Genomic DNA, 24,598 nt, shown 5'->3' with positions numbered 1-24,598 from the left:
CAAAATCACTCGAAATGGCATCAATGGTGCCATGTTCTTTACACTGGTGTTGTTGAAAATATAGATAGAATCAGAAAACAATGTATTTGGAGAGGAAATGATAGAAGTAAGAGGGGTGGAAATCTTGCAGCCTGGCCAATGGTAAATAGACCTAAGAGCAAAGGAGGGCTTGGAGTTCTAAATATTAGGATTCAAAATGATGCCTTGCTACTGAAACAGCTCCATAAATTCTATAATAAGAAGAATATCCCCTGGGTCCAACAGATTTGGTTCAAATATTATAACAATGGCAAAGTTCCACATGGCTATAAGGAGGTGGGATCCTTTTGGTGGAAGGATATTTTGAGACTTTCAGTACCATATAGAGGCATAGCTAGATGCCAGCTGGGAGATGGGTCGACAGTACTTTTCTGGGATGACTTGTGGTTCCCTTAAATCCTCTCTCTAAAGTATCCTTGTTTGTTCTCCTTCGTCAGAAACAGAAGAATTTCAGTCAAGGAGGTAATGGAGGTTGATGACCTTGACACTCTATTTAACCTCCCTCTTTCAGAGCAAGCTTTTGCACAACTACAAGATCTGCAGACAGACTTGACTACAATACCATATAATGTTGACCAAACAGACACATGGGTTTTCATATGGGGCTCTCATGTATATTCCTCTCAGAAATTTTATGCTCTGGCTTTCAAAAGTATGCAAGTGCACCCAATTTTTTAGTATGCAAGTGCATCTAATTTTTTCATGGCTCTGGAAATCAAAATGTACACCAATAATAAAGTTTTTTGGCTGGCTGATATTTGTTGATAGATTGAATACAAGAAATATGTTAAGAAGAAGGCACTTTCATATAGATGATGGGTATACATGCATCATGTGTAATCTGGGGGTAGAAGAGGATATCAACCATCTTTTCTTTGACTGCCCCTTTGCAAAGAGCTGCTGGTCTGCTTTACAGATACATTGGATAGATGGATTTGATGTTCACAGAAAGCTAGCTTCTGCCTGAGCATAGCACAATAATAATCCTTTCTTCATGGAGATTTTCCTGGTGGCCGCTTGGGAAATTTGGAAGCTGAGGAATGATAAGATCTTCAATCATGAAAGAGTAAGCAGAGCAAGATGGATTACCAATTTCAAGAAGCAAGTACACCTTCAGCTCTTGAGAGTGAAGGATTCCTTTCATAGTCAAATTTTACAATGGCTGAACACAATTGTATAGTGCAGTTGCAATACCATATCGGTTTATCATATGATCAAAAGTTGTTTTCTGAGTACACATAGGGGATATTTATACTAGAAACAAGCCTCCTAGATAGGTATGAACTAAAGTCCTGTTGGAAGGTGGAAGGCCAACTGGTGAAAAATTCACGAGATGGTCTTCAATTCCCGTGCGTCTTTTAGGCTTCTGGGCAGTCTTTAGTAAAATGGTCATTACTCCCTGCTCGGAAGTCAAAATGATGAGCTATTTGTTGGGTGTAAAGCTAGACTTGGCAAGCTTTCCAGGCATGTGCTACATGCACCATAAAACATCGTAGAATTGCACAATCTTGCAAGGAAATTTGAGCGAAGATAAATCCTCAAGCAGACTCTTGACCTTCTGAGCAGTGTTCACTGATTCGGCCATAACTTCTAGTTGGGAAGTCCAGATGACTTGAGGTTTCTTGTGTTGGAAAGTAGACTTGATAATATTTCCAACAAGTACTCATGGACCTCCAAAGGTTCCGATAATTAGGAGTTACGCCTTCTTCTTTTTACTACAAAAACCTTCTATCTGAATATTACTGCCCCATGGTAAAATTCCTTCCCACATAGTTTGTTGGGATGTACTCATCATCCTACCTCTCTTGAAAATGAGTCATCCTCAACTCTATTCCTTCTAAGTTAAAGAACTTTGCTAGGCCAACAACATATAGCCTTATCATATTATCAACATCTTCTTCCATCACAACAAGGTGTATGAACCTATAATCATATAATCCAAGTAGCAGCCTTATAGGTAGAAACCTAAGTGATTTAGAATCAAGTGTAGCATTCACGTTGAATAGATGCTTAGAGTGAATGATGAGTGTTGATTTCCTTGGCAAGGTCTCATCATCCTCCCTCCCCTTTCAAAGAAGTCATCCTCAACTTGTGTACACATGAAATCTGTTTAGAACAACTAGAGGGTGGATGTACATGATATTTCCAATAATTTTGTATTTTATTATTTCCATTTTCTTCTTTACAATTCATATTCACATTATTTCCTTTTCCAAGTAAGAAATGATCTTTTAATTTTGGAGAACTTACAAATAGCTTCTAAGATGGGAGCACAAAAATTTCTTTCATGCAACACAACTGATTCAAGTTCTCAGATATACTTGAAGCAAGATCAAACAGTTCAAATTTTTGGAACAAACTATTTGTGGCAGTCCAATGGCTCTCAAAGCAAAACTTATTCAAAAGCATATGTGTGTACCTCTCATGCTTTATGCTTTACGATGTGGATGAAAAAATTTTAGGTGCAAAAGGTGCACTACTCTGCTCATGATTTCTTTCTTTCAATAAAAATATGAACAAGGGTATAACATTAAGGATTTTGAACAACAATCACTGAACAAATTATTGATAAGTTCAGAAAAAATATGTTGCAAAAGATTTGTCACTCGGGAGTTTCAAATGAGCATGCTTATCACAGGTTATGGCCAAACCACATACAAAGAACTTATCATCAACATGATCAACAATCAAATTGAATGTAAACTTGCAACCATAGGGATTACTCAAAAACCTCATGGATGTGGTCTCAGAAACATTCTCAATCATTTTTTTAACCTAGATTTGTATACCAAACATGGTATATAACAAACATTCTGCAGGATTTATTCTTGTGAAAAATTCAGCATGTGTCATCAATCGAACATAATCAAGTTTATTTACATGTAAATTATCAAATTTATCAAACAAGGCATGGAAAGAATTATGCAATCTATAGCAATTGTTGTCAAATTGCAAAATTTCAGCATTTCGATCAACATGTAAATTAATCAAATGAGCACAAGGTTCTGAACTATTAGCAAATGAAATTGCGGATGTTTTAGCGTGATTACTCACCATTTGTTCTTGCAAATGCATATCTGAATAATTTTGATTACCTTTCACTTTTGGTGATGATATAAGTATAATAGATTGTATCTCAGAACTTCTACCTCCATCATTGTCATGGGTCAAGCTTGGGGCAGCATTGAATTGGTCATCATCAGTGATTACCTTTTCACTTCTATTGTCAAGTATAACATTGTTATGAGTAGCAATCTCTTCCTCATTTTTCTTGCACACCTGCCCATTTTGAGAGACAATACTATAAGTAGATATTAGTGGGTTAGGATTATAAGCATCCTCACATGTTTTGAAATGAGGCTCGCTCTTTTTTTGTGGTGTATCCCTCATGCTGTTATTGTTGATGATGTCAATCTCACATTGAGTGGAATCACACAACTCACTTGCATTTTCACTCTCACTCGATTTGGCTATGTGGCTTTCATTCTCACATGGTTTTGGACTAAATCATCTTCCATGAAGAATGAAACAGTATTGCCATCATGGCCATCAGCTGGAATCTCCATGTGCAAATGATGCAAATGTGAAGATCTCAATGGATGGTTTTTTGATGTGTAAACTCCATGATCATCCTTGTTTCCATTTTGATTCTGTGCAATTACCTCATGCACCTTCTTTAGCTGTCCAGAACATTTCTTTTCCTTCACAAATACACAGTTACTTGCACCAACATGCTGAAATGTAGTACAAAATACCTTGATGCTGCTTTAGATGAGTTTTGGGAAGGATGATCATCAATTTCTTGAGATCTTTGCTGCTTCGTATGATGATAATTTGATGGAACAAATCTCCTTCGCATCTCTTGCTTCATTTTAGCCCATGTGTTAATATGATCCCTTCCCAACACAAGCTGATTTTCTTGCACTTCATTCCACCATATCAGAGCATAACCATAGAATTCTATTGAAGCCAACTTGACAAATTGTGCATATGAGAGATGGTGTACACCAAACATGTAGTCACAATGTTCCTCCCAAGCAACATAAGCTTTGGGGTCTTCTCTCACAACAAATTTTGGAACACTTAAATCAATCCGAGGATGCAATCTGAATTTGTCCGAACACAACAACCATTGGAACTGTTGAGATCACCTTGTGTGCACTGAGTGTTGAAGCCCACATTGGGAATAAGGCCACACCTATGAGCACCTCCCCGTTGCTGTAGAGAGCATGTGAAAGCACAATTGATGGGTTTCTCACACCATTCTTGACTTGTGGAGCAGCAGAGACATGTTGAGGTCGAACCCCACCCTTAGCAATAGGAAGAACCTCATCAACAGTTTTTCCATAGCCTTAACCACTGAATTGTGTAGTTTTCACAGCTCAGCTCGTGTAACTGGGGGTCCTTGATCATCATGATGCATGACCACTATGAACACTCAAATCAAATCCTGTCATATTAGAAAAGTGTAATGGAAAGTGGAATAGGTAAAATTTGTGGAATCACACAACCTCACCTCTTACTTACCAATGTTCTTACTCGTTCTCAAGGACTATGAGTGTGCTAAAGTGGCAATACCGCAACTATGATTAAGCGATCGAAAGGATACAAGACGAGAGGTCTGGTTTCGCATTTTTGTGGAGCTATAGGTGGCTGTTCAAGGGAGGCTATGGTACTGAACATCAAGTGCGTAAACCACTTAAAATATGTGAAACATTGCTGTCACAAGAACCATAAACTTGAGGTCCTGAAAATAAAGGTTGCAATTGCACAAACCACAATACAACCCCTTCAATATCTTTTTCTTTTACTATGTTTAACTTTTTCTTTCTGATCTGTCTCTATCTCTCTCTTTTCAGCAGACACAAGATAGCATATGAGGGGTGCGGATTAAAAAATTAACAAGAATTCGGCAGAAGAACAACGACGATGAAGACTAGCAAGCAACAAAATGAATGCAAATGATACAAGATAATCAGTACCAACAAAAATCTATAGGAATTTTTTGTGTATGGCTTTTTGGTGGATTGTAGGATATGGCAAAACAAATATATGTGATGGATGAAAACAGTAATAGATGGTAAACAAAGGATAAATAACAGGGTGATAACAAAACCTACCGTGAAAACAATAGCTCTGATTACCGCACGATAGATGCCGATATGAATCGACACAAGGGTGGCCCGATCTTCACGATAGTAGGTTCACGAATAAAGGACAACTTGCTGAGAACAGCGGGCAACTAGCTTTATACTTGACCAAGGTTGGATGCGACCAAACGACGATGAGAGAGGCACTGAAACCTTAAGGACTTCGATTCAATCTCCGAACAGTCGCAGAACCACAAACTGGGACTAATCCACTTGAAACGGCGAAGCCAAACTGGCAATCGCTGAGCATGAAGTAGGGGACCTCAGAGAGATCTTCCTCACAAGTCCAAGAAGAACTCGCAAGAACTAAGGTGTGTAAGACACTCAGCAGCGCAGCTGCAATACCATATCAGTTTATCAAATGATCAAAAGTTATTTTGTGAGTACACATAGGGGATATTTATACTAAGAACAACCCTTCTAGGTAGGTATGAACTGAAATCTCCCCGTTAGGAGGTGGAAGGCCAATTGGTTAAGCATTCACGAGATGGTCTTCAATTCCCGCGCGCGTCTTTTCAGCTTCTGAAAGTCTTTGGTAAAATGGTCATTACTCCCAACTCGAAAGTTGAAATGATGAGCCATTTGTCAGGTGTGAAACTAGACTTGACAAGATTTCCAGGCATGTGCCTCATGCACCATAAAACATCGTAGAATTATACAGTCAGCAAAGATAAATCCTCGAGCAGACTCTTGATGTTCTAAGCAGTCTTCAATGATTCATCCATAACTCTTTGTTGGGAAGTCTAGATGAATTGATATTTGTTGGGTTGGAAAGTAGACTTGATAAGGTTTCCAAGGAGTACTCATGGGCCTCCAAAGGTTGCGGGAATTAGAAGTTACGCCTTCTTCTTTCTATTATCCGAATCTCCTATCCAAACATCACTACCTGATGGTAAAATTCCTTCCCACGTAGTGTGGCATTTCCGATGGTAAAATTCCTTCCCACATAGTTTGTTGGGATGTCCTCATCAGGGATGGCGTAGTGGCAACACCGATGGTGGCCATGGACGGCGAGGCTGTGCGGCGTGTCTATGATCACGACGGCGCGGCGGCTTGGCCATTGCGTGGCATCATGTTAGCCTGGTCGCACCGGCCTAGAGCGTGACGGGGGCGCGACGACGGTGGCCCAATGATAGGCGAGGGCAGTCGCTACGGAAGGTAAAAGCGTGATCCCCCGATGGAGGGTGAGGGCAGTCACGACACGATGGCGGGTGATGGCAGTCGTGCGAGGGCCTTCGCAGCGGAATCGACATCTAGATCGCACAGCTGCAATGCAAAATCAAGCGGCCGTGGGTCCTTGGCCGTGGGTCCTTAGCGGTGAGACAAAAATAATCCTGTGCGGGTCACACAGGCTGGTGCGACCGGGTGGTGCAATGCAAATGTCCGAAACGGTTGCACGTGGATTGCGCAAGGCTAATCCTTATCAACTATAAATTTAGTTAGAGCTGTAGAAATAAGATGGGGTTCTCATTTAACAATATTAGCTCATATCGAATCAATGTGGAATTTTGTGGTCAAAGTATTGTCCATAATTCATGAGGATGAGCCGCAAGATGGAGAACTTCTCCTTCGAATCCCTCCAGTGGCGCTGAGCTGCAAATTCTTTTTCTTTTTTTATTTTTAGCTTGACCAGGAGGTTGTTAAAGCCGGGTGACATGGCAGTATGGCACTAACGGGGCCAGGTGACGTATGGGCCGTGATGACTGGACCAAGCCACACCAAAACATCAAGATGTTATCTATGCGAAAATTGCCACAATCTTAGCAGTGGTACGGCAGATCTGGGTTAGAATCCCATCTTTGCCAAATTTTTTCGATTTAATTCCACCATCTCCTTACTGACATATGAGCTCGTGATGATTGGATAGACTCGTGCTGGCTGGACCGGACATGTAGGACTGGTGGTTCAAAATGACTTGCCTCGTTTGGTTTTCTAGAACGCTTCCCAGAATACGTCTTCTAGGCTCCGCATGAAATATTAAATGAAGTTTATTTGTAAAATTTCTTCAGAGATGAGTATAATTTTTTGCAACGAATCTAATAACGTTAATTAATTTATAATTGGCTACATTGGTGCTACAGTAATCATCATCTAATCACACGGTCAAAGGCCTTATTAGATTCTTCAGGGTTCCTAGCACAGGGGATTTAGAGTTGGTTTTGTAAATTGGCTTTATTTGATACCCCTAATTAGCGGTCAAAGTGCGTTCTAACCCATTCTGGACCAAAAAACTAATGATCCGTGATGATTTTATTTTCAATCAATGACGATTAGCGAGGTTTGTTACATAAATCATGCCCGAATTAAGGTCTGGATGGGCTATTTGCAATTTTGTGATGAAAATTCATAAATTGTCACAGATGGTCCACCATTTATGAGGTTCTCTAAACCATCGTCACGGAGAATCCATCACCGCAAAATAAATAATTTCTTTTAGTGGATCCCTTACCGTTTGGATTTGGATCCTAAAATTTAAACAGAAGTCGACGAAAGGCCGCGGTAGCTAGCACGTCTGGCAAACTTCACGCGAAGACCACCGACCCTCCTTGCCGCCGCCTCCGGGGCAATGGCTGTCAGTCACACAGGGTGGGACCAGCTGTCAGCTTCTTTGCTGCGCAATGGCTGCACTCCTCATAAGCAGAAGACGAGTGCCCCTCACAAGCGGCGGCGGCGGCGGCCGCCACGGCTAGGGTGCGTCCTCCCCTCGGTTGAATTAAGTCTTCTGGGTAGCTATTACGAGATGGATATGGCCTTATTTAGTTGTGTAAATTTTAAGGTGTAAAGTACTGTAGCATTTTTGTTTGTATTTGGTAATTATTATCCGATCATAGGTTAACTAGGCTCAAAAGATTTGTCACGCAAATTACAGATAAACTGTGTAATTAGTTATTTTATTTAGCTACATTTAATACTTCATGCATGCGTTTAAAGATTCAATGTGACGGAAAATCTTGTAAAATTTTAGAATTTTGAAGCCAACTAAACAAGGGCTATGCATGGGAGATGCGAAGAGAAATGAGGGGCCTATTGTCGCCTCTACTGCATGGGGCCACATGGGTCGCCTCCATCCCCGTGTTGCTTGTCTGTCCGGGTGGCGCTGGGCGAGGTGGGACGACACGTGGCTTGGCCCGGAGGCGAAGTTAGATTAGAATTAACACTGGTGCACTCTTCATTGGATAGAAGGGAATCAATGTAATTTATATGGTAAAATTGAGCTAACTAGTAGAAATTTTCCTTTTTACCATGGTGCATGTGCTCCAGGTAAAGATAACGTAGCTTCACCCCTGCCTGGAGGCTTGTGCAGGGTGGGTCAGGAGATGCAGGGCCTGGCTGGCCCGGAGGCGCGGGGCAGAGCAGGGAGGGGGCCGGTCGGAAGCATGGCGTGCGATGGGTCGAGCATTAGCCGTCCGGAGCACTATTACAAAAACAATTTATAAGATCACCTCGGTTTTTTTCAAGGAACGGGTTAAGAATTGACCCATTGCTACAAATAGAGCGGAGTTACTTTAGCATCCGACTCGCTCATGAAAATGTATTTTTAGGTCACCCCTCACCCACCCTACAAGTAATTTTCGAATTTATTTCAGAAGTTTGTTTAAATAAAAGGAAAAAGTTTAAATTACTCCTCTCAACTATAGCCAAAGTCCGGATAACCTCCTAAACTATAATTTGGTTCAATTTACCCCCTGAAATATGCCATTTAGTTCATTCTATCCCATAATACAATTTATTCTTTTTGTTTCTCCATACACAAGTTGAATTTTAACCTCAAATTTTGTAGGGTGGTAGTGGACATCAGGATGCATATTTTAGAAACATTTTATAATTTTTCAACTTTATTTTTCATATAAGTTTGAACTCCAATGTTTAATTTTTATTAAATATTCTAACATATCACAATAATGATAAAAAATTATGATATATTTTTCTAACACGTGTTATGTTGTGTACTATCATCTTATAAAATTTCAACTTAAAACTCCACCTATACATGGAGAAATAAAAAAGATAAATTATGTTAGGGGATAATTTGAACCAAAGATCATAATTTGGGAAGTAAAATAAACCAAACGATAGTTTAGGGGATTATCCAGACTTTGGCTATAGTTGAGGGTAGTAATTTAGACTTTTTCCTAAATAAAAAAATAGCAAAACACATCAAAAAAGTGAGTTTTTTTTACTGTAAGCCTATTTTGTAGAACTAGAAAAAAAATAGAAGCACATTTCATAGTATAAAGTGATTATGAGTGTGGAAACCACAAAGTGAGCTTTGAGTTGTACGAGATAAATTAATGTGGGAACTATTCATTATGGTTTCCAAACCTTGAACTAATATAGACACTCAAATTAGATTTTGGTTTTTTTCTAAATTATATAGATCGCAATAAGTTTTTGGTAAAAAATTTATTTTTTTAAAGTATTTTGCTATTTTTAATGAATTGAACGATTTTTTAAAATAACAACAACAACATAGATTTTTTAGAATAAATGGAAAAATATTTTTAGGGCGGGTGGCGGCGTCACCCGCCCCTAAAAATGATTATTAGGGGCGGGTGATGGCGTCACCGGCTCCTACAAATCAACTTTAAAGTTAATATAAAAAGAATGCCATGCTCCTTTGTGTCACAAGTAGCTGTGTGGTGTGGTGGTAAGAAAAAACGTGTGAGGCTTGAGATCGGCTGTTCGAATCCAGGTGATGCAAGTGTGCATAAATTTTTATCAAAAAAATCGTACCCTGAAACTACAGGGTTTGTGGTGATGGCGGGTTGCATGGAATTTTTTCTTTTTTCTTTTGCTATTTTTTATTGTTTTTTAATTTTTTTTAGGGGCGGGTCATATGATCTACCTCTAAAAATTATTTTTAGGTGTGGATGTATTATCCGCTCCTAGAAATAGCGTTATTAGCCGTGAAAATTAGAGGCAGGTATGACACCCGCCTTTAAAAATACGTTTTTACTCATCATTAAATTTTTTTAGTAATGGAGGTGTGGCACGCGGCGATCTACACTTTGCTAATCAGTAACGTGCTTCGTTTCCACGAAGCGGCTTCACTGGGCTGCCTTTGCAGATCGGCGAGGCGGGGGATCGGAGAGCGGCGGCAGCAAAGGGGCTTGCCTCGGCGCGGAGGGGCGGGTGATCATGGTGTGGCGGCGGTGTATCGTAGTTGGTCCAAATAACCATGGTCGTCCGATGGCGTTGGCAGCCGTAGATTTTAATGTGATTGTTTTCCTGGGTACCATTTTGTTGGTGCACGATGTTCCCAATGTTTCAGGAGGGTAAAAAACATGGGTTCAGTAATTGAATTAGTATAATTTTATAGGTGCTTTAGTAGAGGGAAACGCAAGGTGGAGCCGGTATAATTTTTTGATACTATGTTTGTTTGGCTTGTCAGTCAATCAACCAGCAATACTGTTCTCTGTCATACTAAATTAGCAGCAGTCATCAGCTATCAGTCAGTCAGCAGTCAAACGAACACAGCGATTTCGTGGATGACAACCAAAATGTATATAAATGCAAAACCCACCCCGAAAATCTAGACGGTTCGAACCCGATCCCTCCCTCCCATCACCCGCACTGCGTCTGCGTGGCGTCGCCCCCACTTCATTCCGATCCTCCCTCGCAGCCATGGCGGGGGCGAAGCAGCCTCGGCGCTACCGCCTCCCAGCGATCCTCCCCGCGGTTGTGGCTGCCGCTCTGCTCCTGTTCTCGCAGGCAGTGGGGGCGCTGGAGAAAGGAACGAACAGATCCTCGCTGCTCGGGCAGCCGAGGCAGTGGAGCACGGGGAAGGACGAGGCGGAGATACTCGCCGAGGCGGAAGCCCGCGGCAGAGGCAGAGTAGGAGGGGACTCGGCGGCTGGGGAACAAGGGGGCGAGTTCGAATCCCTAGACAGCATGCTGCAGTGGGCGATTGGTACAGCCTTGGACTTCAGTGGTTCCTCATTCTCCTCGCAAAAAAGGGGTTCCTCATTCGAGTGATTTCGCCAATTTGAACCTGAAATATTTGCAATTTGGGTGAAATTTCCTGTTGATGTTTATCCAACCCGTTTGCATTCTCATTGAACGATATGGGAATTTGACTCCAGAATTCCTGATGCAGGGAACTCTGATCCGGATAAGTTGAGGGAAAAAGCTGCAGAATTGGAGACCCTATCAGCGGATGAGTTACTCAAGCGGCAAATGGAGATTAAGGTGACTAAATAAGCAGATTTCTGAAGAGATGATGGAAAGTTCTTAATTGGACCTTAGAGTTCTTTGCTTCTCTTTAAGTTTAGTTTCAATTAATAAAGGAATTTCCCGAATAAAAATTATCCTATTTGTATTGGTCATAAAAGCTGATCTTCAGAGTTCAAACTAACGGTTGGAAATTGAAAAAAAAAACTCAACCGGGTGGTGAACAGACCCCAAGATTTTTTATTAAGCGGAAGCAACCCGGCTTCTCCGCCGAGAAACCTACCGAATTCTGGCCCATGCCCAAGAGGTGGTTGGAACTTGCAAAATACAAATTATTATTGATTGCCTTACCTTCATTCAAACAACTTCCCTGCAGGAGCTCATGGAGAAGTTAAAGATGCCATCAGATGCTGAGTTAATGAAGACTGCCATTGCTGACTTACATAATTCCTCTGTTTCGCTCGAGGAGCGCCAACGTGCACTGCAAGAGCTTTTAGTTCTAGTTGAGCCCATCGACAATGCTAATGGTAATGTAAATCATGTTTACGTTTGTTGATATAAACTTATGCTCGTAATCAGAGTCCCTCTTTCCACCCAGAAAGAATATTTGCAGTTCAGATTACAGACACAGCAGTTATTTACCTGAATTTGATGCATGCAAAGATGGTCCATGTACCTACTGAATGGTACATATTTGTTCTGAAAATTAGAACTGTGCTTTGAAGTTTCCATTTCCTGTTAGGCCCTTACATAAAATTGGTGGCTTATTTCTGTGTTTGTTGTCAGTTTATGCAAACAAGGAGTTATATCTTTTATGCTTCTCTCATGGCCACATGATTTTCTCACACCTATTTTCAGACCTTGAAAAACTTGGAGGCCTTATTCCATTGATTCAGGAGCTTAACAATGCAGATGAAGGAATAAGGACTACATCAGCATGGGTCCTGGGTAAAGCCAGTCAGAATAATGTTCTTGTCCAAAACCAGGTACTATCAAGTATCAACCTAACAGGTCTCCAACTATTTTCCTTGATGATTTCTCTCTTGCTCTTAGTCCTATCCTATCCTTACTCAAGAAACTATCTTATGTTTTCTCAATGCATCATTGTACTGGTTATCACTATTTACACAACTCATTTACTTGGCTAGATCCTTGGTTATGGAGCTTTGAAAAGATTAGTGAACATGGGTTATTCCAGTTCTGCAGCAGAAGCTGCAAAAGCATTGTATGCTATATCCTCCTTGATTAGGGACAATGCACATGGCCAGGAGCTCTTCCTTTCAGAAAACGGGTATGCAATGTTGCAGGTACAAAAAGGAAATCAAACATTGAACATCTAGACAAACGCAAGGTTTGAAGTGTACCAATGCGTTGTTTGTTTGCAGCACATATTGTCAACTGATGGCAACAATGTTCGGCTTCAGAAAAAGGTTGTGTCATTACTGGCATATGTAACCGACTTTCAGCTAAGTACAGGAAAGTCACAGGCATCATTCTTAAGCAACCACCTATTCATAAAATCTGTAGTTGATATGATATCAGTGCCTGACATTGACCTTCAGGAGAAGGTACCCTTTAAAATGGCTTCTATGTGAATACTTCCTTATGTTTGGCATGGAGTCCGGGATGTTAATCTTCCTGATCGCACTTTTTAATGATCATTATGCAGGCTTTGTTAGCTGCTAAAAGTCTGCTGCAGCTTACTTCAGATAATGCAGTAGATCTGCAGAAGTTTTCAGGCTTGGATGATTCCCTGTATGCATTGAGGGTGCAATTGGATGAGTTGACATCTCATGAGGAACGCAGAGAGTATGCTCTGGAAGTTGAAATCCTGCGGAGAGAAGTCCAGATCGTGTTCCAACAGAAATTCAATCAGGTATTGGTTTTCATATCTTCGATGATACTGGAGTAGCAAATTCTAATGTTTGACGTGCATGCCTTCTTCTGTCTATGAGTGCAGGTGAGGGCGTTGCAACATGACATGAAAGATGACAAATGAAGCCACATATAAACCCTGTAATTTAAACACGTTTAATGTTTAGAAACCTTGGTTCTGATGGGATTTCTAAGAGCTGGATGGCAGAACCTAGCTAATGCCGGTTTCATGAAATAGCGACTCTCCATCCAGTTACAGAAGAAAGAACTGCAACGGCACAAATTTGACACTCAATTCTGCTTGGTGTCCTTAAATGTTTCATATTAAACCGATTGGATGTTGATGCTGTTCGTTTGAAGTACTCAAAGTTTTTTATACCAAGCCTAAGCTCTAATTTAATGGCTTCCTGTTTACGCAAAATTTTGCTCAAGATCTATCACACATAAGCTTTTTTTTTTCAAAAACTTTCATGAGAGTAAACTTACGGTGCTTTGGAATTCATAAAGTTCTGAACGCCGCTAGTCCTCCAAGCATGCCAATATGCTATTGTCAGGCTTAAGCAGAGAAATAGCGTCCTTTGATAGCAATGAAAGCCGTCGATCCAAGTCAGTCACCGACGAGTCGCGTGCCTCTGGCCTCTGCTAACTTGGTCGTCGGCTCGTCGCTGCTACTGCGGCCATGGACAGCAGGTATCTTCTGCCATGGCACCCTGGCCGATCTGCTACCTGCTTTTCTTTTACCCTTTTTGTTTACCTCTGTTAGTGTAACGAGTTTAATTTCGTGCGTAATCTGGATTAAAAGCTCATGGTATTCGATCAGATATCAAGGAAAAAGATCTCTAGTTCATGCTGCAACCGAGAAAATTTCTGAGTTGAAGATTCAATTTGAAAACTGTTGGTGTGGTGACTGTTGAGTTCAAAGTTTAACTCGGTTTCGTGCACATGGGTTACCTTGCGCGTTTGATAGTCTCGTGGACGCATTTCTTTGTAATCATCTTCTCTACTCACGAATTGTGGGCTCAAACCTCACGATTCCATTGGGCCACGTCGCCCTTTTTTTCCCGTGGACGCATGTCTTGTAATTTGTATTGTATTGTATTGGAAGGCCTTGTAAAAGTTTACAAAATTGGACTCCCAAATTGGTTGGCACCCCTCTGGCCCAATTACAACCGACACCAAGAGGACAGGCAATCAGATGGCGAAGTATCGGAAGGCGTTGCCGAGGCGGCGGCCGACGTAGGGATGGGGGTGGTCCGGGTACGAGCACTCTGTGCTGAACAGCAGCCAGTGCCGGCGGCACCGCTTCACCGGCAGGTCGCCGATCACGCGCTCCCCGCCGTCGGGCGTCTTGAGGACCATGGCGTCGTGCTCGAACACGACGCGGCACAGGCCTTGGCCGGCGGGGTCCTGGCACTTCTTGGCGTCCGGCCACCGCGAGTCGAGCAGGGTGAGGCCGGCGACGTAGTTGCCGGCGTACGCCCAGTTACAGCGCACCCACCCGTTCCGGCCGTCCTCCACCATCAGCTCGGCGATGCGCCGCCCGGCCTTGCCGTGGGGCACGCGGCCGCGGGGCACCACGCTGAGCTGCGTCAGGAACGTGCCGCCGATCGCCTGGCACACGAGCTTCATGCCCTGCGCCGGGAGGTGGTTCTCCACGGACGCGTAGTAGGTCTCGGCGGCGCCGGCCACCGCGGCGGTGGCTGCGAGGGCCACGACCACGGCGGCGAGGCGTGCCATTCTTGGTGGGTGCCGGACTTCGGGCTGTGATTGCGGGGGTGCCTGGTCGTGCTCCTGGGCGTGACCGGCGTTTTATAGCGCCCGTTGCTATTTCTGGGTACTCGGTCTCGTCGTAGACAAAAATCGTGCGGTACATTTTCATTGGCTGATTAGTAAGCTGTATTCTCTCACATTTGTGCTACCCCTATACAAGTAGGCGTGTACAGTGACAGTGCTCCGACTTGTGCTTTTATAAGAAAACCGTTTTCTTCGTCTCACAAACACGGCAATGCTAGGTATAGGTTGTTATTATAAGAGCATTTCCAGAAGTGCCCAAAATTCACTCCCAAAACCCAGTTTAGGAATAAAAGAGAAAAAAGAGAGACCTCCAACAGTACCCAAAACGGGTTACTGTTTATTTGCGTTGCCCAATCCATGCGGCGACCGAGGCCAAATACCAGATGCCCATCTATTTTCTCTTCGGCCCGCGTGATTTCTTTGCTACGCGCCATTTTTTCTGTAGCCCATCAGCCGCTCTGCTCTCACAGCAAGTTGACGTCCCATCTGTTTCCCTCACGTTGACTTCCCATCTGTTTCCCTCACCCAGGTAGCCATACCTGGCAATGGCAGGTTTGGCTCCATGGCGATCTGCTATAGACCCCAGCTACATGCCTACTCGTGCGCAAGCATCACAAGAAGCTGGTCCGTCTGGCACCAAGGACCGATGAGATGCAGGTCGAGAAGTCAGAGCGATCAGAAAGAAGAACGCTGGCAATGCACTTGTGAGTAGGTAGAGCCGCAGAGGTGGATGTTATGGTGGACCCACATTGTACGATGGGAAGTGCGGGCTTGGGTAGTTTTTTTTTTTGCCTTCCAATAGTTTTTGACAAGGTCCTAAAACTAGTTTTTTTGGACTCAATTTTTTTTTGCCCTCTTGGAGATGCTCTAAATTTATACACTCACATTTTATTACTTGCAAAATTTTTTGTCAAAGTACTAAACTAAATTTACCAAATTACTAAATAATAACTGGATTTATCTCTAAAATAATAATAATAATTTCTAGAAAATTCTATGAAAATCTAAACGATGGACAAGAACATTCTAAAAGATATTCATATTTTAAAATTAAATATTTTGAAGTGCGACAGTGATGCTGCAGTTCGTCCAAGAGAGAGCAACCCACCAGACTTCCTTTGCAAAGGAGCAGCTTACCAACAAGTGAAATGTTGTCTCATGCTCTTGGTCACAGTGCGCGTGACGGCTTCGTTGATCTGTTGTTCACAGTCGGGCCTTGCCAGCCGGGCCTTGGACCGTGAGCCCAATGGAGAACTTCACCCTCCTCGGCGGTGCCTATTTTTCTAGGAATGTCAAATGCTCATGATGCTAATAATTCTTTAGCGAAATGAGAATGGCAACTAGTGGGAAAAATATGTGGTTCTTGTGTTTAATTTTGAAATTGAAGCTGCGCATGAAGAATTGAAATTGCTTAGAGTTGAAATCAGAATGTATGCTACTTAAATGTGGACAGATTTTTAAATTTTTCTTCACTATAGAAAAAAGGAAGCAAACTGTTCTCTTTTTTTTTTTTGCTTTGTGCATGCTCATGCTTTTTAGGGCAAATCTGTTTGGTTTTTTAGACGAGAGGATCTCATGTGAATAAAAGTAAAGGAATGTAAGAGCATCTTGCATACTAGATGAGTTAGCTAAAATAAATAAAAAAATCATCAAAACTTAGATCCAACAGACTTTGTATTTTGCTAGGCTAGCTATCCTGTTTTCTATTTCCTCCCCCTAGCTGGGCAAAGAAAGAAGACCACACCCGCTAGCCATCTTCCACGGTCCGGTCCCATGCATGTCCTGCACAGCCCCCGCTGTCGAGCTCCTCCCCCACTGTCCCGGGGAGCACCGCTACCGAGCGCGAGTGTCGGTGTCCGGACCTCGCGGTCTAGCACCAACTAGTAATGATGCTGCGTGTCCCAATCCCTAGATGGTTGATGCAAGAAGAAACACAGTGACACGGAGTTTATCCTGGTTCTAGCCGATGAGGCCGCACGTCCAGCAGAGAGAAAGGTATTGTATTATCTTGCACCGGGGTGCTTGTAGTAAGGGGTACAAGCTTAAGCGAGAGAGGCTCCCAAGTCCCTGGGTGTAGTAGTGTTGATTGAGGCAAGTGCCAATATGTGAGGAGAAGCGGGTGCGAGTGGCTGTCTGCGTATGTCCGCTTGTGTCCGAACGTGTGCTCCTCCCTCCTTTTATAGACTCAAGGAGGGGAGGGTTACATGCGTGCGTGATCTTCTGGAGTTGTCCCTTTATCCCCGAATTGGGGGAGAACAGTTAGTCATTCCTGTCACTGAGCGCTATGGGGCATGGCGTCGGGCGTGGTCATCGCCCTTGCGAATCTTCTGACCGCGCTCGAGACGTGTCCCTGTCCTGTGGCGCCAGTCGTCGGCGTGGTGATGGCTGTAGAGCGCGCTATGCTCTGCGTTTGACAAGGCGGGACACCGAGGGTGCTACCGAGGGTAGCTTCACCCCGGTCAAAGGCCGTACTATGTTCGAGGGTCGTTGCCCATGCCTGCCGAGGGTCATGCCGAGGAGAAAGTGCAGAGAGTAGGCGGCATAGTAGCGGGGCAGTGCCAGACCTGTCCGCACAGCATTCCGCACCCACGCCAGGAATAGCGGCACAGTGGTCGGAGCAGGCGGACGGGACGCCCGTCACGTCTGCTGTGCGGCGTGGTGGCTGACGCCGGCTGACGCCGTCTGACTCCCGCCCCATGCCGCGGAGTGGTTGAGCCACAGCTCCAGCCTGCCGAGGAGGGTCTCGAACGAGGCAGAATTCTCCCCGCGCTGAGGCCCCGCGGAGGGCTCGGCTGAGGGGGCCTCGAGCGAGGCGGAGATTGTTCTGCGACCAGTGAGGCCTTGAGCAAGGCCGCCCCGGGGCATCGGGCCGTGGGCCGAACGTGCATTTGGGCTTTTTACACCTGAAAAGGGTTTTGGCACCCAAGTACGGATGACAGCAATGCCCCAGGGGGGATTTGGCCCAAGTGCTTGATTGTGTTTTGCATTTTTGGGGCGTTTTAGTCCCTAGATTAGGGTGCCCCTAATTACGGTACCCGACAGGTAAGAGGGTCAAACTAACGGGTGTTTATCCTTTGAAGTGACCGATCGGTGCGATCTTTGCCGTTGGGTGCGCGCGAGTGGTCCGGTGGGCGTAGCCCCCGAGCCTGTGCGTGATTTGATGACTCGTGTAGAGGGTGATGCACTTGATGAAAAAGTACTCCGGGGCGCGCCCCCTTCTTGGTTTATCTTTGGTGATAGGACTCGTCAGCGCGCTGGGCGGGCCAGAGCCAAGATGGCGCCTGCTCCACGGCCAATGCTGACACTGCCCTACCCGGCGCACGGGGGTTCGACTTTGCCCTTTCTGGTCGCATCACGACACACTGACCGAGGGTAGCGGACAGTGCTGGCACTGCGCTGCTCGGCAGCCAGGGGTTCGGCTTTGCCCCGTCTTGTCTTGTCACGATGTGCTAACCGAGGGCATCTTTCGCTCGCGGAGCGCTGCGCCTTCACGGGCGTTTCAATCTTTGCCCCCGCAACAGGTTAAAGCTTGGTGCCCTTCCTTTGCTATAAATAGGGGTCCTTGGGCTCCCTTTCTTCTCTAGTCCACCTTGCTCTCACTTCTAGCCTTCCCCTAGTTTGTAATGTCTCCCCCCATCTTCCACGGCCGGCCCCCGGACTGGGTGGTCGAGTTTCCTTAGGTCCTGATGCTAGAAGAATGCTTGCGAGCGGCGGGCGATAGTTGGAGAAAGGCGTCCTTTCCATCCCTCAGCTCAGTGAAATCAACAGAAGAACATGGGGCCCATGAGGGCCTGCTTCCGCGATGTCCTCCAGCTTGCAGGGGTGGCGAGGCATCTCGGACGTGACGTCGGTGCCGGCTTTGTCGCTGGTCTTCGCATCGTCCCTATCGGCGACAAGATTGCTCCCGGAAAGGCGGCGTCGAGGGTGCTGACCGCCAGCTTGACCTCCCGCCAGGTCTTCGGAGGGGGAGAGGCTAGAAGAAAGCTTGAGAGAAGGGCATTCCTCCGGACCCGTGCAGCCTGGGGATTGCTACTCGCGCTTTTCGAGCAGCCTTTCCTCCCCAAGATAGAAAAGATTGCCACTTAGGTGGCAAAGCCTTAGTACCTTGTAACGGCCTTGTGCCGGTAATCCTTTGTAATCTTTATTTGCGAGAAGCAATGAAGTTTTTCATTTCTTCGGTGTGGTTTTGCTTTTTGCTCGCTTACAAGGGGGCTCGGTGACTCGAGTGCCAATGCTTTGGGGGTTTGGTTCCTCGAACTTGTGAAGTTTTCTCTATGGGGGCGCGTCAGCGCACCCGCGGGTGTAGCCCCCGAGGCCTTGGAGGAGCGCGAGCACTCATCCAAGGGCCGTGAGCATTATGTTTGTATGGTCGGTCGGGTGACGTAGCCACTCAGCATTCGTTACAGCCGGCCTCGGCATTTTTTCAGCCGGCTTCGGCGTTCTTTTCAGCTGGTAAGGCGACCCCCGCCCCCTTTGGACCTATTCAAACGGTTCATCGAGCGTGCACGGGAGCTCGTTTAACATGCGGGACTTCACAACCGGGTGTAGCCGGTTCATTCGAGGGTACGGGCTTCGCCATAGTCGCGCGGGGAGCCCGCCGAGCGCCAGCCCATGTGAGGGCGATCAGGGGAACCCTCGACTTAATTTTTCAACCCTCGATCAGCCTTTCCGCAAGGAGGAGGGGTGAAGCAAGCCATGCTACCCTTGCCCGGGCGGCGAGCCATGGATGCTTCGGTGAGCTGTTAGCGGGTGGTTCGAGTGAACGTCCGTGCCCCATTCCATAAGGGTCGGCTTGCAGTCCGGAGACATGTCCATAAAGCGCTCGCAAAAGTCCGTCGCCGACAGAGCGTTCCTAGAGGCGCCGGTCGCCGCCGGGGTCCTGCCGCCGAACACCGACCCGACGTGCCCGTTGGGGATTGCACCGCGGTCGGAGATGGAGCTGAAGCCCCTGAGCGGTTACGTCATCAGCCTGGCGCGGCTGCACGAGCGGGGCTTCGGCATTCCCACCGGTCGTTTCCTCCGTGCGCTCTGCTGCCATTACGAGGTGGAGCTGCACAACTTTGCCCCCAGTGCCATCTCGCAGGCGGCGGTCTTCGTCGCCGTCTGCGAGGGCTATCTGGGGATTCCGGCACACTGGGATCCGTGGAGGCACCTATTCCAGGGTGGCCTCTACACTGATTCTATCACGTCGGTGGTGAGGAGGCCTGTTCATGCCGGTGGCCTAATGCTCCATCTGCGGGAGTCGAGGAAGAACCTGTACATCCCCTGCACGATGATGGCGAACAATCATGACAGGGACAAGGCATGGTTCTACCTCCGCAATGACGATAAGCGGCTCCCGGCGTACATCGACAAGATCCTGACAGAGAAGCCGGATTATTGGGGATACGGGGTATCGCCCCCCGAGCGCCAGGCCAAGCTCGTGGTGTACACCGACACGTTGCATCGCCTGGCGGGCAAGGGGCTGACGGCGGCCATCGTCGTCGCGAATTTTCACCGGTGGAGGGTGCTTCCCCTCATGCAAAGGAAGCTTCCTCTCTTCAAGCTGACGCCGGAGGCTCCATCCGAGGGCTCCCGGATGATGGCGGAGCTGGTCTCCCACGAGGTCGCCGCCCAGAGGGCGGGGCGTACGGTGGCCCCACCTCTGGGCGGCCTCGGAGATCTTTGGGGAGTCCCGATGCGCCCCGACGAGGGGTACATCCAACTGGTGAGTTTCGCCTCTAGGCATCGGCTATTTGCATCATCCCTCTTTTCTTAATCCAGGCCTCGTTCGTAGGGGGTGCGCCATCAGGGATATACCTCGGACCCTCCGCTCCCTGAGATCCGGGCTGTGAATCGCCAGTTCGTAGAGACGAAGAAGGAGCGGAAGGACGTGGAGAAGCAGCGCCGCGACAGGAAGAGGGACAAGGAGGAGAGAGAAGGCGAACCAGGAACGGGTGAAGGAGGGCAAGTCGCCGCTCCCCTCGTCTGAGACTACGCCGGAGCCAGACTCCTTGCCCTTGGGATCAGGCAATGTCGATTATTCGATGTGGTCCGACCCCGACACGGAGGGGGCCAGAGGTCAGTCGCCTGGCTAGCGGCGGGCCGGCACCGAGACACCGGCTCCAGTGGGTGAGAAGGTGCACGCGCGGACATCGGGTGAGAGGTCACCCGCGCGGTTGGATGTGGAGACCCTCGGACGGGTGTCGCCGCTGAGGCATCAAGTTGGCCCAGGCGCCCGTCGGTCGTTCGACAGGAACCAGTGGGTCGGCGCGGGCCCCAAGGAGAGGCTCGAAGAAGCGCAAGCTAGGCGCCGCCTCGGGGTAAGTATTTCTTCGTCCGTTTTCCGATTTTCATCTAGCATCTTTATTCTCGCTGACTTTGATCTCCCGCTCGCTTGGCCTAGCCTGACGGTTACTGCGGCTCCCCCCTCGCTCGCGCCTACTAAGGCCCTCAAGTCGGGGAGGACCGCTACACCACGCGCAGCATCGCAGCCCCCAACTGGAGGGTCTCAGACAGCGGAGGAGATCGCCGAGCAATATTGGGCGGCGATGGCTCGGGGGGTCGCAATGGCCCGAGCGCAGTCGAACGCAGGTGACACCGGTCGGCGTGGCTCGGAGGACGTTGTCCAGCCGGGTGCCGAGGAGGAGGCTGGCCGAGGCGGCGTGGAAGATACCGCCCGGCCGGACGCCGGTGAAGAAAGGAGGGCCGACGGGGCCACACCAGAGCAGCCCGCCGGTCAGGTGGAAAGAGAAGGTCCCGCCCCGGAACCCGTAGAGGCCAGGGAAGAGGGGGCCACGACGATGGTGGCAGAACGGCTGGTGCTGGCAGAGAAGATGCCGGGGCGGTCCGAGGGCTCCGGCGTGGTCGTTCCGAACGCTGCACCTAAAGAAGCCGGCACCAGCGGCCGCATTGCCGCTACTTCCGAGGGTGACCGTGGAGCCGGGTCGTCCGTGCAGTCCGGCAGGGGAATAAACTAGGCGATTGTCCACCGCGGGGTCCCCGAGGACTTCGTTCGCGTCGAGCGCGAAGAGGAAGAGATCTGGCAGGAGCAGCTCGATGTTGGCGACATGATAGACACCGACCTCCAGCGCGTCGTGCAGCTCCACTGGCAGGAGAAGCACAACGTCAACCGGGTAGGTGCCCTTCCTGCTCCTGTTCATTTCTAGTCATGTTCATATATTATCCGCTCATGTCCCTTGTTCGTAGCAGCTGATGATCTTGTCGAGGGACAAGAGGGTCAAGCTGGCCGAGTTGTACTCCCGGGTGGACTGGTTTGAAAGGTACAGTGCTAGCATGGGTTTGCAGCTGAACGAGGCCACCACCCAGGCATCCAGGATGGAGGTACGAGCCCATGATCTGGAGCTCGAGCTCACCCGCGCCAACAACGAGCACAACGTGCAGAGAGCAGTAGCTGAGCAGAAGGCCAAGGAGGCTGAGCTGCAGGTGGCCGCTCTGCGCGAAAATGTGGAGGCGCTTGCGGCGAGCGCGGCTCAATCCCAGCAGCAGGAGGTGGCCATAGAGGCACTAACCAATGCCCTCATGGAGAAAGATGCTCTCCTCGAGGCGCAGGAGGATGCCCTCGAAGAAAGAGGGGCCTCGGTGTCGGCGCTCCTGCAAGAGGTCGATGCTGCACGGGCGGAGCTGGACAAGGAGAGGAGGCGCACCGAGGGTAAGTGTTGAGATTAGCTTCAGTTGATTTGGTTTTGTCGAGACATATCTTTGTTTCCGTTCAGAGCTGTGGAAGGCGGTGGTGAAGGAGACCGCGGCGAAGGAGGCCCTCCAAGTTGCATACACGTCCATTCAAAAGGACTACGAGGACCTAGAGGGAGCCGCTGTGGCCGCGTGCCAGGGACTCGAGGGCGAGGGCGGCTCGTCGAGCAGCTCGCTGGCCAGTTGCCGAAGGTCCTTGGGTGACCGGGTGGCCGAGCGACTCAGGGGCGCCCTCCGTCTCGGCGTCCAGAAGGCCCACGGCGTGATCTCGACGCACTACATCGTCAACCTCGAGCAGTTGGCCACGGGCTACATCGTCCCTGATGGCGATGAAGACGCCAAGGTCGACGCTATGGAGCAAGCCGATGCAGGTGCTGAGGACGCCGCCTCCCCTTTGGCCGAGCTCTTCGAAGGCGAACTCCTTCCCGACGCCGCGGATAACGAGGACGAGGGTGAGTGCGACGGGGAGGAGTGCGACTTGTAGATAGCCTGGGCCATGGGGCCAAAGTAGATTAGTTAGGACTTTTGTCTTGAATTTGATCTTCCTATGTAAGGAACAAAGACATAAGCTTAACAATGTGGCCGTTCGAGGCCGTTGTGTGTTCGTGCATCGTTTTTCTCTACTTATTTTTTCGCACCCTTGCGTATGGCTTAGATAAACTTCTGCAAGGATTTTTGCGTTCATAAACTACTTAGGCGCAGGGAGGCGAGTGGGGATACCGTGTCCCGCAGGCGTAGGCGGTCCTCCAGCTCGACCGGCCTTGTGCCAAAGTTGCTTACGCCTTGGTCCGTTTTTCAAAGTGTTCAAGAGACTTAGGTGTGAAAAAAATTTCGGAAAAACGCGGGCATTTATGGACGTTCGGGGGTTCCCCCCGTTGTAGCCCCCGAGGGAGGCTCGGCTTTGCCGAGGGCGAAGCCGAAGTTCTCTCAGTGTTGTGCACACATCCGAGCCCCCGAGGGTTTGAATGACTCCCGAGGATTTTGTAAGTAAGGCATACTTCTTTATTATTTCGAGAATTTTAAGATACAAGTACAAAGTATGTACAACTAGCTTGGAATTTCAAGGATAGAAGCGACGTAGCTGCTGAATGTTCCAAGCGTTGGTGAAGACTTCACCCTTCTCGTTAGCTAGCTTTTAGGTGCCGGGCTTTAGAACCTCCGCGACGATGTACGGACCCTCCCACGGCGGAGTGAGCTTGTGACGCCCTCGGCTATCCTGTCGAAGCCTCAACACCATGTCTCCCTTGTTGAGGTCCCGGCGTCGAACCCTCTGCGCCTGATATCGCTGCAGAGACGGCTGGTAACGCGCCGAGTGTAGGAGCACAACATCTCGAGCCTCGTCCACCTGGTCCAGCGAGTCCTCATGGGCTTGCTGGTTTTGCTGCTCTTGGGTAGGCTTTGAGCCTCGGGGACCCATACTCCAAGTCAGTGGGGAGGATAGCCTCGGCGCCGTAGATAAGGAAAAATGGGCTGAAGCCCGTGGCTCGTCTCGGGGTCGTTCTTAGGCTCCAGATGACCGAGGGTAGCTCCGTGAGCTATCTCCGACCAAACTTGTTCAGCTTGTTGAAGATTCTTGGCTTGAGGCCTTGCAGGATCATGCTGTTGGCACGCTCTATTTGGCCATTCGTTTGTGGGTGTGCCACGGCTGACCAATCCACACATATATGATAGTCATCGCAGAACCTTAAGAACTTCTTCCCTGTGAATTGGGTGCCATTATCCGTGATAATTGAGTTTGGGACCCCGAACCGGTAGACTATGTCAGTGAAGAACTGCACAGCCTGCTCGGACTTGATATTGATGATGGGTCGAGCCTCGATCCACTTGGAGAACTTGTCGATTGCCACTAGCAAGTGGGTGTAGCCCCCGGGCGCTTT

At 47.7% G+C, this 24,598-nt stretch overlaps 2 protein-coding genes across 3 annotated transcripts; one reads left to right on the top strand and one right to left on the bottom strand.

The window, feature by feature from the left end:
- Positions 1-10,742: 10,742 nt before the first annotated feature.
- LOC120674793 (hsp70 nucleotide exchange factor fes1-like) lies at positions 10,743-13,630 on the top strand. 2 transcript variants are annotated; one of them, XM_039955921.1, is made up of 8 exons: positions 10,743-11,100; positions 11,287-11,378; positions 11,737-11,887; positions 12,219-12,346; positions 12,509-12,667; positions 12,746-12,790; positions 13,030-13,236; positions 13,321-13,630. In XM_039955921.1, the coding sequence occupies exons 1-8, from the start codon at positions 10,815-10,817 to the stop codon at positions 13,357-13,359; spliced, it is 1,107 nt and encodes a 368-aa protein (XP_039811855.1). In that variant the 5' UTR covers positions 10,743-10,814; the 3' UTR covers positions 13,360-13,630. The 2 variants fall into 2 exon arrangements, with proteins under 2 accessions (XP_039811855.1, XP_039811851.1); XM_039955917.1 differs by having other exon boundaries at positions 12,746-12,928.
- Positions 13,631-14,309: 679 nt separating this feature from the next.
- Positions 14,310-15,000, bottom strand: LOC120696017. Its single transcript, XM_039979189.1, has one exon. The coding sequence runs from the start codon at positions 14,970-14,972 to the stop codon at positions 14,427-14,429; it is 546 nt and encodes a 181-aa protein (XP_039835123.1). The 5' UTR covers positions 14,973-15,000; the 3' UTR covers positions 14,310-14,426.
- Positions 15,001-24,598: the final 9,598 nt, after the last annotated feature.

Source organism: Panicum virgatum, chromosome 2K (assembly GCF_016808335.1).
Source record: "Panicum virgatum strain AP13 chromosome 2K, P.virgatum_v5, whole genome shotgun sequence".
NCBI classification, from domain to species: Eukaryota; Viridiplantae; Streptophyta; class Magnoliopsida; order Poales; family Poaceae; genus Panicum; species Panicum virgatum.
This window is presented reverse-complemented; position numbering and strand designations above follow the sequence as displayed.

What these genes read in the sequence shown, in the direction of transcription:
- LOC120674793 (XM_039955917.1), top strand. Translation starts at nt 10,815, where the DNA reads ATGGCGGGGGCGAAGCAGCCTCGGCGCTACCGCCTCCCAGCGATCCTC. An exon ending in CATGCTGCAGTGGGCGATTG is followed by an intron (nt 11,101 to 11,286) that starts GTACAGCCTTGG and finishes TTCCTGATGCAG; the next exon opens with GGAACTCTGATCCGGATAAG. An exon ending in ACATTGACCTTCAGGAGAAG is followed by an intron (nt 12,929 to 13,029) that starts GTACCCTTTAAA and finishes ATCATTATGCAG; the next exon opens with GCTTTGTTAGCTGCTAAAAG.
- LOC120696017 (XM_039979189.1), bottom strand. Translation starts at nt 14,972, where the DNA reads ATGGCACGCCTCGCCGCCGTGGTCGTGGCCCTCGCAGCCACCGCCGCG.